General features: G+C 40.9%; 1 protein-coding gene across 1 annotated transcript in view; it reads right to left on the reverse strand.

The window, feature by feature from the left end:
• The window catches only part of col5a2b (collagen, type V, alpha 2b), a 273,958-nt gene that overhangs the window by 81,585 nt on the left and 180,060 nt on the right, over nucleotides 1-12,313 (reverse strand). Inside the window, exons 21-22 of the mRNA XM_060827360.1 lie at nucleotides 5,213-5,311; nucleotides 2,373-2,426 (exon numbers count right to left, since the gene is read on the reverse strand). Of these exons, the coding sequence (XP_060683343.1) occupies nucleotides 2,373-2,426; nucleotides 5,213-5,311 (153 nt within the window). The remainder of the gene's footprint in view (nucleotides 1-2,372; nucleotides 2,427-5,212; nucleotides 5,312-12,313) is intronic.

Below are 12,313 nucleotides of genomic sequence, written 5' to 3' on the forward strand. Positions count from 1 at the left end.
CCTTATAGAGGTTTACAAAATTATGAGAGGCATGGATAGGATAAATAGACAAAGTTTTTTCCCTGGGGTCGGGGAGTCCAGAACTAGAAGGCAGAGGTTTAGGGTGAGAGGGGAAAGATATAAAAGAGACCTAAGGGTAAACATTTTCACGCAGTGAGTGGTACGTGTATGGAATGAGCTGCCAGAGGATGTGGTGGAGGCTGGTACAATTGCAACATCTAAGAGGCATTTGGATGGGTATATGAATAGGAAGGGTTTGGAGGGATATGGGCCGGATGCTGGCAGGTGGGACTAGATGGGGTTGGGATATCTGGTCGGCATGGACTGGTTGGACCGAAGGGTCTGTTCCCATACTGTACATCTCTATGATTCTATGACGTGGTACTTCTTGTGGTATTAAAATAGATAATTAAAATAATTAAACACAAGTTAGAAAATCATGAAGTGATACATTTGGAAGAAAGAATGATAACAGACAGTATTATTGAACCATATAACTGTAAAAGGAATACAATGGAAAGGGTCAAATATACGAGCAATTGGCTAAATGTTAATTTTTTAGTGAGTTTCATGAGGGTTTCTCTTCACAAGCCCTAGTGAGTTTTCTGACACTATTCTCCAATACTTGCCACATTACCCACATACCCATCTATAGAATTTATCTGCCAGGCCCGCTGTCAAGGAAAGGTTGCCAGCATTCTTAAAGATCCATTTCACCCTGGCAATGTTTTTCTACAACCACTACCATTGGGGTATAGAAGCCTGAACACACACACCAGCTGGTTGTGTAACAGTTTCCACCCTACTGCAGTTGGAATACTGAATGGACTCACAACTCTTAACATTTTCCTGGACAGTGTACCTGCGTTTATGTTTTTGCTGCTGTTCACCTATTATTTACTTATCTATGCTACTTAACTATGTAATCTGCCTGTATTGCTCGCAAGACAAAGCTTTTCACGCAGTAGCAGGGTTGGGGGGTGGGGGATGGGGAGAAGGTTGTGTGGTGGGGGTGTTTGCGTGCAGTCACTGCCCATAGAATGTGCCCTGAGATGTGGGTGTCCACTGTCTGATGGAAGGCTGGAGGAGCAAGTTGCAAGCTAGGGTCACCAGGTAACCACACTGACGTTCATGCTAAGATTGTCACCTTCTACTTTTCATCTGCCTGGTGGGAGACCAGGAAACTGCATGTCATTGAGGTAATATAATGTAATAAGGAGGATGTTAATGGATGCTCATACACTTCCCGCTGCTCACTTGCAAGAATCTCGTCACTTTGTTCAAAATTCTTTTCCAAATTTTTCACACAATGAGGGAACCTCCCTTACTGCTGACCTCACGTAATTCTGCCAACTTTGTCATAACACACATTTCATCCAGTGGTTGTGAGCGTTCTGTCCAAAGTAGCTGGAAATGAATGATACTTATAATAAACCTACCATGACCCTTGGCTTTCTACACAGAGACATGCAGCTGGATTTATTATAAGTAGAAATCCAGAAAGCTAAGAGCAACACCATCATGGCTGCTTCTGGGAGTTGTGACCTAACACTGTGGCTATCAGGCAATCAACTGCTTGGCAGCAATGTTTCTGAAAGGAGGATTGGCAGCTCTTTGGTCCCAGCTACACCACTGGGAGCAGACATCAACCTGAGACATCACCTGGCCCGCAGCAGCACTGGAGAGGCCTTTCTGGAACTGAGGTAAGTGGGGTCAGGGTCAGTGAGGTCAGTCTGTCTGCCTTGAGGGAAGGTGAAGGTGGGTACTGGGTGTATCTGTGAGGCAGCTTGGGCTTTGTAGGCCGTATGTTTACTAGTCAGGAGGCCATATTCTCTGCACTGAGCCTGCAGGAGATGTTACCAGCTCTGACAGGACTGTCTCCCTCTGCAGCCCCAGTAGCCTCCAACCTGCTTCTGGTAGACTGCAGTAAAAGTGGAAGGAGGGCTTGTTCTCTGGACCTGAAGACCATCTGCAACCTTCTCAATGTTGAAAATCATCACATGACAAGAGGAAGGTGTGTGGCCCTCTTGCCTCCTTTCCTAATTCTATAGAAATAACCACCTTACAGTCCACTCTTCTGAGCTATGTGCAGTTTCCCAACAGAGGGCAAATCAAGGAAGTGATTTCCAATATTTATAAATTCTTTAGACCTTAGTTATAATATTACAAACTAATTGTTCCAGTCCAATAGGTTTTATCGATAGCTGAAGGAAAGGGGAATAAAGGAATACAAATAAAACAAAAGTGAAAAATATTAATTTTCATTTTTATATGTCATTTCTTTGATAGCCGATGTTTCTTCTACAAAAAAGCCAATAAACTCTGACAGTATATTTTTGTCTGTGTTTTAATTTGGAAGATTATGAACTTACAGGTTCGCCCTTAGCTCCACGGTCTCCCTTGTAGCCTATTTGGCCTGGTTCTCCCTGAATGAAGAAAATAGTATTTTATTATAACATGTATTGAGCACTCGAAGCATTTCATCACTAACTTAATTATTTTTTCACCCACTGACTTGTAATCATGACTGTAATGTCCTCAGTTACTCAAATGAATTATACATGCTATTGTAAAAGTATAGTTATAAATTTAAAATTCTGAAAGTTTTTGATAAAAGTAGACAGAAAATGTTGTCTCCATTGTTTGCGAGTTGGTGAATAGAAACTATAAATTTAAGAATTGAAAAAGTTGTGTTTATATCAAAGGATATGAAAGACCTGGTCATGAACAGTCCTGGAAGCAAAATCCATTATGGCTTTTTAAAAGTGATCACATATTTGAAAAAAAATACACATTTTGAAAATGATGGAGCAGGACAGCCAACACAATGACATTGAGGCAAAAGATCTCCTTCAATGTTCTAAAATTCCATAAGGGAAAATTAATAAAGTCCCAAAAATTTCCACGAGGATTGTATATTAGCTCCAGCTTATTCCTTATGATGCAGGCAACAAACAGACATTGTATTGGTTGCTGATTACTCAGAATGTGGTACACATAAAGCTGGCCTGCATCGCGCTCATTGTATAGGGACAAAGTTTGTGAGAAACGAGCCCAATTTAAAGCTAGGCTGGACAACTAAAAACTAACCCACACTTCTGCAAGGGCAAATGCAGTAGAGCAGTTGCTGGAACTGGCTACAGAAGAATGCCTGTAAAGAACACAGAAGTAGTGCAACTGAGCAAAGGTGGGCTCAAGATTCTCTGACACAGGACTGAAGGTCTTAAGCAGGAGGTGCACAGTAAAAGGGGAATCATCCATTCACCTGCTGGAAGACGTAAAAATGGATGCAATTAGCAGACGATTATGGCAGTGATGAACTCAGGCTGGGGGTCAAGGCAGGTTTTGTAGCACAACCAGTGGTGCAAATGTGAAACCAGCACAAAAGGTGCACTGGACATGATGTGGACTACAACATCTGCAATCTTCTGCATTGGATTGGCTGATTTTTGGCTGACTTGTACAGCAAACAATCACAAAACCTTTGCAGAAATCTCAGAACATTTACTTCTCTGTGAAATGTACACAGGCAGCCGAGAAAACCGTGTACTTGTTCAGATATAATGGATGCCCGACTTTCTCATATTATAATTTCTACTGGAAGGTGTGTGTTTTTTGTCAGTTTCTAAGTTTACATTTTAATCCGCACAACATATCATGATCTTAATTTTTATTCTAAATATCAAGTCTTTGCATTCATGTGGTGAATCAAGCAAATTCTGAGTTTGTTCATAACCTCTCAGAAGTAGCATTTTCTCTCTTCAATGTAAATAAACGTGAGCTTTGCCAGTTCTAATCACCATCAGCCCTTCCGACATTTAATTTCCACTGCCTTTTACCTAGCATAAAACTTTCCCTTTTTTAACTTGGAATTTCCCCACATTTTCCATCTTCAATACTCACTTAAAACCTGTTACATCTTTGACTTCTCATTGCAATGAAAAGACAACAACCCAAGGTGGGAACCATGTTTTCTACTACAGATGCTGCCTGAGCTGAGGACTTGCAGCACTTTTGGTTTGTATTTTCTTTTTCTTTTGCTTCCTGCATCGGCATTTTTTTTGGTTTTTGAAGAAATATTTACTTCATAATTCCCACCTTCGCAATTCAGTTCTTGCAATTCTCTTTCACCTCCATTATCTGGATCATCTTAATTGCTTTGTATTTTCTTTCTTGCCTTTGGCCAGCTATTTATGAAAAATCACTTACAGCCCCTTCCCTCAGCCGCTGGCTCCAGCTCTGATATACTGAATGTGAATTCCAACTGAAATTCCATTCGTCATTTTCCATTAATGATTGAGATCTCCTGGACATTCTGCTGCACCTTTTGGATTTTGTGTTTGGCCTGATACTGAGTTCTTTTTCTGCCAGCTTCACCTCTATGCCCACTTCTTTGAGAAAGCATCTCCATCCTTCAGTGGAGTGGATCCTTTCTGCATGAACCCTTTAACTTCTTCTCTGTCTTGATCACACACAGTAAGATAGTCTGAAGGTGAATTGAATGATTATTTTACTGCTGTGTGATCATAATGAGACACTTTATTATCAGTTTATACCATACTTTTTATTTTGGTGATGTGGAGCAGATTTAACTTTTGTCTAAGAAACAGTTTTTATCTTTTCACAGCACGAACACATATTAAATAAAGAGAAAATACCAAATTTCATTTATACAATATCCTTTTAAATACCATATCACCACCAAAGGTTGAACTAATTCCTTTTTAATCACACTTCTCCATGAGTCATAACAAATTTCATTAGAGTGCTGACATGGCCATTTAAATATGTTTTAGACTGCATCTCGTTCAGCACTGGAAGTAATTTAGCCAGGTTTCTTTACGTAAGAAATAAGAACTAGCTTATTACAAGTAAAGTTTACTCAAACAAATATGCAAGGGTTTTTGACAAAATGAAAGGCTAATGCCACGCAAAGATAGATATGACATATATTCTAATATCCTAACTTCAATATAACATGATTGCACACACCAAGCAGCCAAAGCACTCAAAACAGATCTCAACAATACCTCACCAGATGTCAGCGGCACTGTGGGTGAGCAAATTTCATTAATGTAACAACGCTCACTGAGACCTGACTTCAACAGCTCAAAAATGCATTCCTGAAAAATAGATTTATGGCAACCAAGAGAAGAAGGGGATTACCAGTATGCAAAAACTACCATGTAGTTTGAGTAAAGGCATCGCTTACCCTTTGACCTTTGATCCCAGGAGGCCCTGTGTTCCCTGTTGGACCAGCAGATCCAGGAGGACCTGGAAACCCAGCAGCACCACTTGTACCTGGGGAACCCTGTGTAATGGAGAAGAGAGCATTGAGTGCTTAAACAAAGATTCACCTCATCTAAGGAGACTTAACTTTTGGGGAAAATGTTAGCAAAACAGCCCTGCCACAAGTTCTGGTAGCAAAGAGATGCCAAGGTGTTGAGACCCAGATTTCACTTGAATTGGACTAACTGGATGAACCAGATGCTCCTTTTAAATCTTCAGGGTGTGCCTAGGAACGTGACCCAAAGAGAAATTTCAAGAGTATTATTTCTCCTTATTGGGAATTTGATTGTACTTTTTCTTACTTAATCTTTCTCCGATGAATTTATATCTGTGGATGTGTGGGAGGTGTCAATAATGATGCTTCAAGACTTTTACATATAGACCAAGCTTGTTGAAGAAATTAAAAACCAGAAGAACTGCAGACGCTGGAAATCAGAAAACAACACATTGCTGGAAAAGCTTTGCAGTCTGGCAGCATCTCTGGAGACAAATCAGAATAAGCATTTCAGGTCCAGTGATTCTTCCTCAGAAGGGTCTGACGAAGATGCTGACAATAAGGTTTGAGGAAGGGTCATGAACCTGAAATGTTAACTTTGACTTCTCTCCTGAGATGCTGCTGAGCCTTTCCAGAAACTTCTACTTTTGTTGAACAAATTGGTTCTTTTTATGCCTGTTATTTTCAATTTTTAGATTTAGCTTTAGACTTTATTAAGGAGTACAACAGTGCAGTTACAGAAATAGAAAAATAAAGAAATAAGTTTAAGAAGTTCAGCACTGCCATTTTCAGTATAAAAGTGGAAAAATAGAGAAATAAAATTCATAAGTCTGTAGACTTTTTATGAAGAGACTAATTATCAATTGAGGAAAACTCTCTGCTGATGCAGCCAAACGTTAGCCTGACATTTAAGAGGTCACATGGCACACTTTTTTCAAACAGAACAATGATCTAAATAGATACACTCAGAAACTATTTAGAGCTTAACTTGGCAAATGAAATTTTGTACCAGATCGACAATCACTTACAAACCTCCCAATCCTTCTATGTGGCAGGATGGTTGCTTATCAAGAGGACAACTTACTTCCTTTTTGTAGATTTTATTTTTATATATAAAGGTACGTTCAAGTGTTATTTGTGCCTTTGTTAGCAAATGTTACATGAGACAACCGATTATATTTTGAAGTATTTCAATTCAATTTAAATACTTGGACAAGGAAATTAAAAATGTGATTTATGATGGAAAAGGGAGACAATTGAGGCCAATGAGAACTGGATTCAAACACTGTTTAAGCTTCTAGTTTCCTTCACAGACCTATTGAATTAGACCAGAAACCAGGAGCACAAATCTATATCACAGAGCTGAACTCTACAGACCACCCATGGGTAAAAGAACAGCTGGGTGGACCCATAGGTTGGAGGACCATGCCACCAACAGCGTTCCAGCCACAGCCATGACTGTGACCAGGGTGACTTTAGGTGGGACACCTATCCATACACCAACTGAACCCCTGAGGTGGACATTTAATGTAATTAGAGGCTTCATTCTAGGACTATTTCAATTCTATGAACAGCATGAGAGGATTGGGGTCAAAAAGTGTCATATTGGAAAAGCACAACCGGTCAGGCAGCATCCGAGGAGCAGGAGATGAAGACCAGCTGTGATTTTCCAGCACCACACCTTTTGACTTGGATCTCTGGCATCTGCAGTCCTCACTTTCTCCTATGAGAGAACTGGGCCTAACAATGATCCTGGCACCTTTAATGCTGTAAGCAGCTGGTCAGTGAAAGGGGACTGGGGTCTCTCTTTGCTTGTCCAAGGACATTAACCCTCCTGTCCTGTTCCAACACAGCTCCCACTGCTCTCAAACTGACCCTGGTGAGATTCTGTACTTGTCCAAGTTTGGGAGTGTCCCATTCCTCCCTGCCCCCCTACAATACAAGAGGAAGATATTGATCCTGCTGTGGGGACAAAGCTGCTGATCTTGGAAAAATTGGTAGCTCTGTGAGGGAGGCGGGGGAGGGGAAGTCTCCTCCTGGAGACAGACACAAGAAAGTTCCCACCTTAAACTGATTAAAGGTCCATCTGCTGAAACATTACTGAGGGCAAGCCATCCCAAAGAGGAGGCCTCAGTCCCCAAAATGTGCAATGGGCTGCACATACCCCTCACTTTTAGCATGTAATCCAATGCTCTGTGATCTCTCATCACAATTCACATTAATGCTACTAGGCCTACGAGTTGCTTTGTCAAATACATCCACATTTTCAATATTTATAAAATAGCCCTTTCCTGTTGAATTAAAAAAGGAAACAAGATGATTGGGAGAATGTCTGAACTTGAGAAGTTTCTAGTGTTGGGCCAGAACATGAAAGATTCCGACAGCATCAATTCTTCCCAAGTTCAGAAACAAACTGAGGCAGGTAGCTTTGCAAAATGTGACTGGATAGGCACTTTGGATCATTGTTTTTCAGAGATAAGGGTTAGATTTTATGGGATGTTTACTTTATTGCACTTGGGCTAAAATGTTACGAGCAGCAACTTAACACTGGAATCACCATTAACTGTTTTAAGGCAAAGACTTCCACCTCTTCTTCAGGAGGAAGGCTCCCTAAGAGTGTTGCTGGCCAATTGGATGCCAGTGCTAGAACTAAAGGCTGAAGAGTCCAGTTAGATCAAATGTCAGAAATCTCAGGGAGAGTGATGAAGGAGGCATCAGCCAGGGAATCAGATTTGATTTACTCCTTGGATGCATGTATAGAGTTTGCAAGTTCTCCCCTTGCCTGTGTAGATTTCTGGTGGGTTTTCTGGTTTCGTCCCATAGTTCAAAGAAATGAAGGTTCGATGGATTGGGCATAGCAAATGTGGGGTTACAGGGATGGGATCAGGTGTGAGTCTGGGTAGGATGCTCTTCAGAGGGGCAGTGCAGATTTAATTGCCCATTTAGCTTCTTTCTGCACTGTAGTGATTCTATGATTCTATAATATTTCAGTATTTAATTAGAGGAAATTTCTGCTCACCCAATACTCTTTATTAGGAAAGCAATCTAGAAACAGTGAAGGCTCAACTGATGTTGTATTTTCAGAAAATATCACTGAGAACCAACATGCTGGAATAGCATTGGGCATGCATAGATAGCAGTGGGGTTGGGTGGGAAAGTGTGAACATGCATAAGAGGTGATCAAGCCAGATTAGGAGGGGGCCATGACAGCTGGATCTCGGACTACACTTATATGCATATGAATGGGGCAAGGCAAGTGTAGGCTACCCAACTGGTCATCATAGAGAGTGATCTGATTCATCTACAGGCTAGAAGAATGAGTAGGGACCTTTGTCACAGCCACAGGATGCCATTTGTGGTTTTGATATCAGCTGTTCTGGCATTATATGGGAGGGTGGATGGAGGGGGAAGATGGAGCTGGAGGGGAGCTTACCTATTTGTAAAGATTCAAACATGAAGTTCTGGGAAAGGTGGGAATGAATTTGAGAGGCATCAACATTTTTAAGCATTTTATGGTGAAAGAAAGGTTGAACCTGGGACAGAAGTTCGCAAGAATGGAAGGGCGAAAGATTTTTGTTTTGTTTGTGAGGGACTATTTCAAAGGACAGAGGAACTATAATTGAGGACAGGGAATGTTAACATGGAGAGCTAACACAAGATGCAGGAATGGAAGCTAGGTGAGGATAGCTTGATGAGGGAGTGAATTTGAGAGATTGGGAAATGGGTCTCATGGACAAGCCATGCTCAAAGTGAGCATGGGGTAGTATTGTTGCCTCACAGCACCATGGACTCGGGTTCGATTCCAGCCTAGGGGGACTGTCTGTGTGAAGTTCGCACATTCTCCCCACGTCTGTGTGAGTTTCCTCTGGGTGCTCCAGTTTCCTCCCGTAATGAAAAGATGTCCACATGAAGTGAACTGGCTATGTTAAATTGCCCACTGTTCAGGGAAATGTAGGCTAATTGCATTAGTAAGGGAATACATAGAGTAACAGGTATTAGGGAATGGGTCTGGGTGGGATGTTGTTTAAAGGGTTGGTGTGCAGTTGTTGGACCAAATGGCCTGTTTCCACACTGTAGGGACTCCAGTTTGAAAAACATTGTGAGTTAGGAGATCAATTAGAAAAAGTTAGAGTTTAGATCGAGAAGAGGGTGAGTTCAGAGGATGATTGTCTCCGTTAGTTAGTGGAGGAAGAGGCAGCTGATCAGATGGTCTTGATTTTGTCTTCACATTAACTAATGAGTTCCTCTTACTGTTCTTGGAGATGAAGGTGCAGGTGACAAGGAGAGAGGAATTGAACGGAACCTTTATATTGGCAGAATAGCCTACAAGGAGGAGGAATTCTCAGGAAGGTCTGCTTTCAGTTATCTAGATTTCTGTTTCATAACCATAAACACATTTTGGAATCAAACATCCAAACTTCAGATGGCTCAATTCCTGGCTAGTTTCAGGATTTGGTTTTATTGGGACACAGTGGGTATTATTTATGTCACATTTAAACCAAACTTATTCCAGAACAATACTTGTGTGGAAGCAGACATGGGTCACAATTTGTATGACAATGGTCAGCTCAGTTTGGGTAGAATTAACTCCATTGGGAAGTTGACATTTATTTGATTCAATAAATTAAAAGAGTATCCTATGCTCAGTTATTTAACATTGCTTGTGCTCAAATATCCCAGTCAGGTTAAAACTAGGAAAAATGCCAGAGAGAGGAGACCGAGAAAAGCAAAACTGTTTCTGCTGGTGATTTCAAACTCTAACAGATCTATCGATTGTTAACTAGGACAAAACAAAAGAGAACACATAGGAATTGAATATAGAAACGAGAAGCAGGACTAGGTCATTTTGATTTGGAGATTCTGGTGTTGGACTGGGGTGTACAAAGTTAAAAATCACACAACACCAGGTTATAGTCCAGCAAGTTTAAGTGGAAGCACACTAGCTTTCGGAGCGACGCTTCTTCATCAGGTAATTGCTGATCACAATCACCTGATGAAGGAGCGTCGCTCCAAAAACTTGTGTGAAACTTCCAAGTGAACCTTACTGGGCGGCACGGAGGCTCAGCGATTAGCACTGCTGCCTCACAGCACCAGGATCCCAGGTTTGATTGCAGCCTCCAGTGACTGACTGTGTGGAGTTTGCACGTTCTCCCCGTGTCTGCGTGGGTTTCCTTTGGGTGCTCCAGTTTCCTCCCACAGTCCAAAGATTTGCAGGTCAGGTGAATTTCCCATGGTAAATTGCCCATTAGTCAATCAGAGGGAAATGAGTCTGGGTGGGTTACACTTTGGAGGGTCGGTGTGGACTAGCTCGGCCAAAAGACCTGTTTACCACACTGTAGGGAATCTAATCTACTGCACCTCTTCTATGATATGTATACTCTTTCTTAGGTAAGATGACCAAACCGCACAGTACTCCAGCTGCAGTCTCACAAAGGCTCTGTATAACTGCATTTAGATGCCTCTACTTCTGAAATAAAATCATTTTGCAATGATGACTACATATATCTACCTTCTAAATTGCTTGCTGAACCTGCCCGTCTATTGCCATTGATTGGTGTAGAAGAAAATCCAGATCCCTGTGGCCATCCATTTTTCCCAGTTGATCACCACTTAAATAATACATTTCTTTTCCATTTTTCACACTACAGTGTATAGCTTCATAGTTAACCATGCTATACTGAAACAGTCATGTGTTTGTCCACATACTCAATTTGTCCAGATTTCCATGATTTTCTTTTTTGCATCTTCCTCATATTCACAAGCCCACCTCGTTTTGTGTCATCGGCAAGTTAGGAAATGTTGTATTTAGTTCCCTCATCCAAATCATTTGTACATATCACGAATAGCTGGGACTCACGCACTGAGCTGCCCTGATGCACTGGCTTCCATCTCAAAAGAAAAGGCTCATTTATTCCTCATCTCGCTTTCCAGTCTGTCAACCAATTTTCAATCCATGTCAGTATATTAACCCCCAATCCCATCTACTGTAATTTCACCCAATCCAAATGCACACATCCACTGATTCTCCCTTATCTATTCTAATAATTACACCCTAAAAAAAAAGCTCCAGTAGCCTAGTGAGGCATAATTTCCTTTACATATACCTGTGCTGACTTTGTTTAATCCTCTTCATGCTTTTCCATTATCCTGCTCCCACATCTTTCTCATAGAATCTAACGTTTACCCCACGCCCGATGTTAGGCTAACTGGTCTGTAATTCTCTATTTGTTTTCTTCGCAGTTTTTTTTAAAATAGTAGGGTTACATTTACCACCCTCCAATCTGCAGGAACTGATCCACAGTCTAGAATTTTGGAAGATGACAACCAATGTACCTAATACTTCAAGAGTCACTTCTTTTACTACTCTGGAATGTACGTTATTAGATGCTGAAGTTTGTCAGCCTTTAACCTTATTAAATTGTCCAGCATCATTTTTTTATTGATACTGAATTTGTCCAATTTCTCCCCCTCACTAGACACTTGGTTCTCCAACATTTCTGGGAAATTACTTGTGTCCTTTTTTGAGAAGACAGAACCAAAATGTATGTTCAGTTATTCTAAGCAAAAGTGAGGACTGCAGATGCGGGAACCCAAAGATTAGATCAGAGTGGTGTTGGAAAAGCACAGCAGGTCAGGCAGCATCTGAGGAGCAGGAAAATCAACGTTTCGGGCAAAAGCCCTTCATCAGGATTTTCCTACTCCTCAGATGCTGCCTGAACTGCTGTGCTTTTCCAGCACCACACTGTTCAGTTATTCTGCCATTTCATGGTAATTAATGTATCAACAAGTTACTTAAATATTTTGTGTTAACAAGTTAGTTAAATATTTTTATGGTATTCATACAATAAGTTATATTTGGACAATCTTTATCATTGAAGATATTCAGTTTTGGATTTAATAAATAGAGGACCAGACATGATCCAATTAAATGGAAAAGAAAGCTTAAAGGGCCAAACGGCCTATTCTTGCTCTTAGTTTCGATGTTCGTATGTTTACCCCACCTCTGTTACTTTTTCTTCCTTGATATTA

The sequence above is a fragment of the Hemiscyllium ocellatum genome, chromosome 7 (assembly GCF_020745735.1).
Source record: "Hemiscyllium ocellatum isolate sHemOce1 chromosome 7, sHemOce1.pat.X.cur, whole genome shotgun sequence".
Classification (NCBI taxonomy): Eukaryota; Metazoa; Chordata; class Chondrichthyes; order Orectolobiformes; family Hemiscylliidae; genus Hemiscyllium; species Hemiscyllium ocellatum.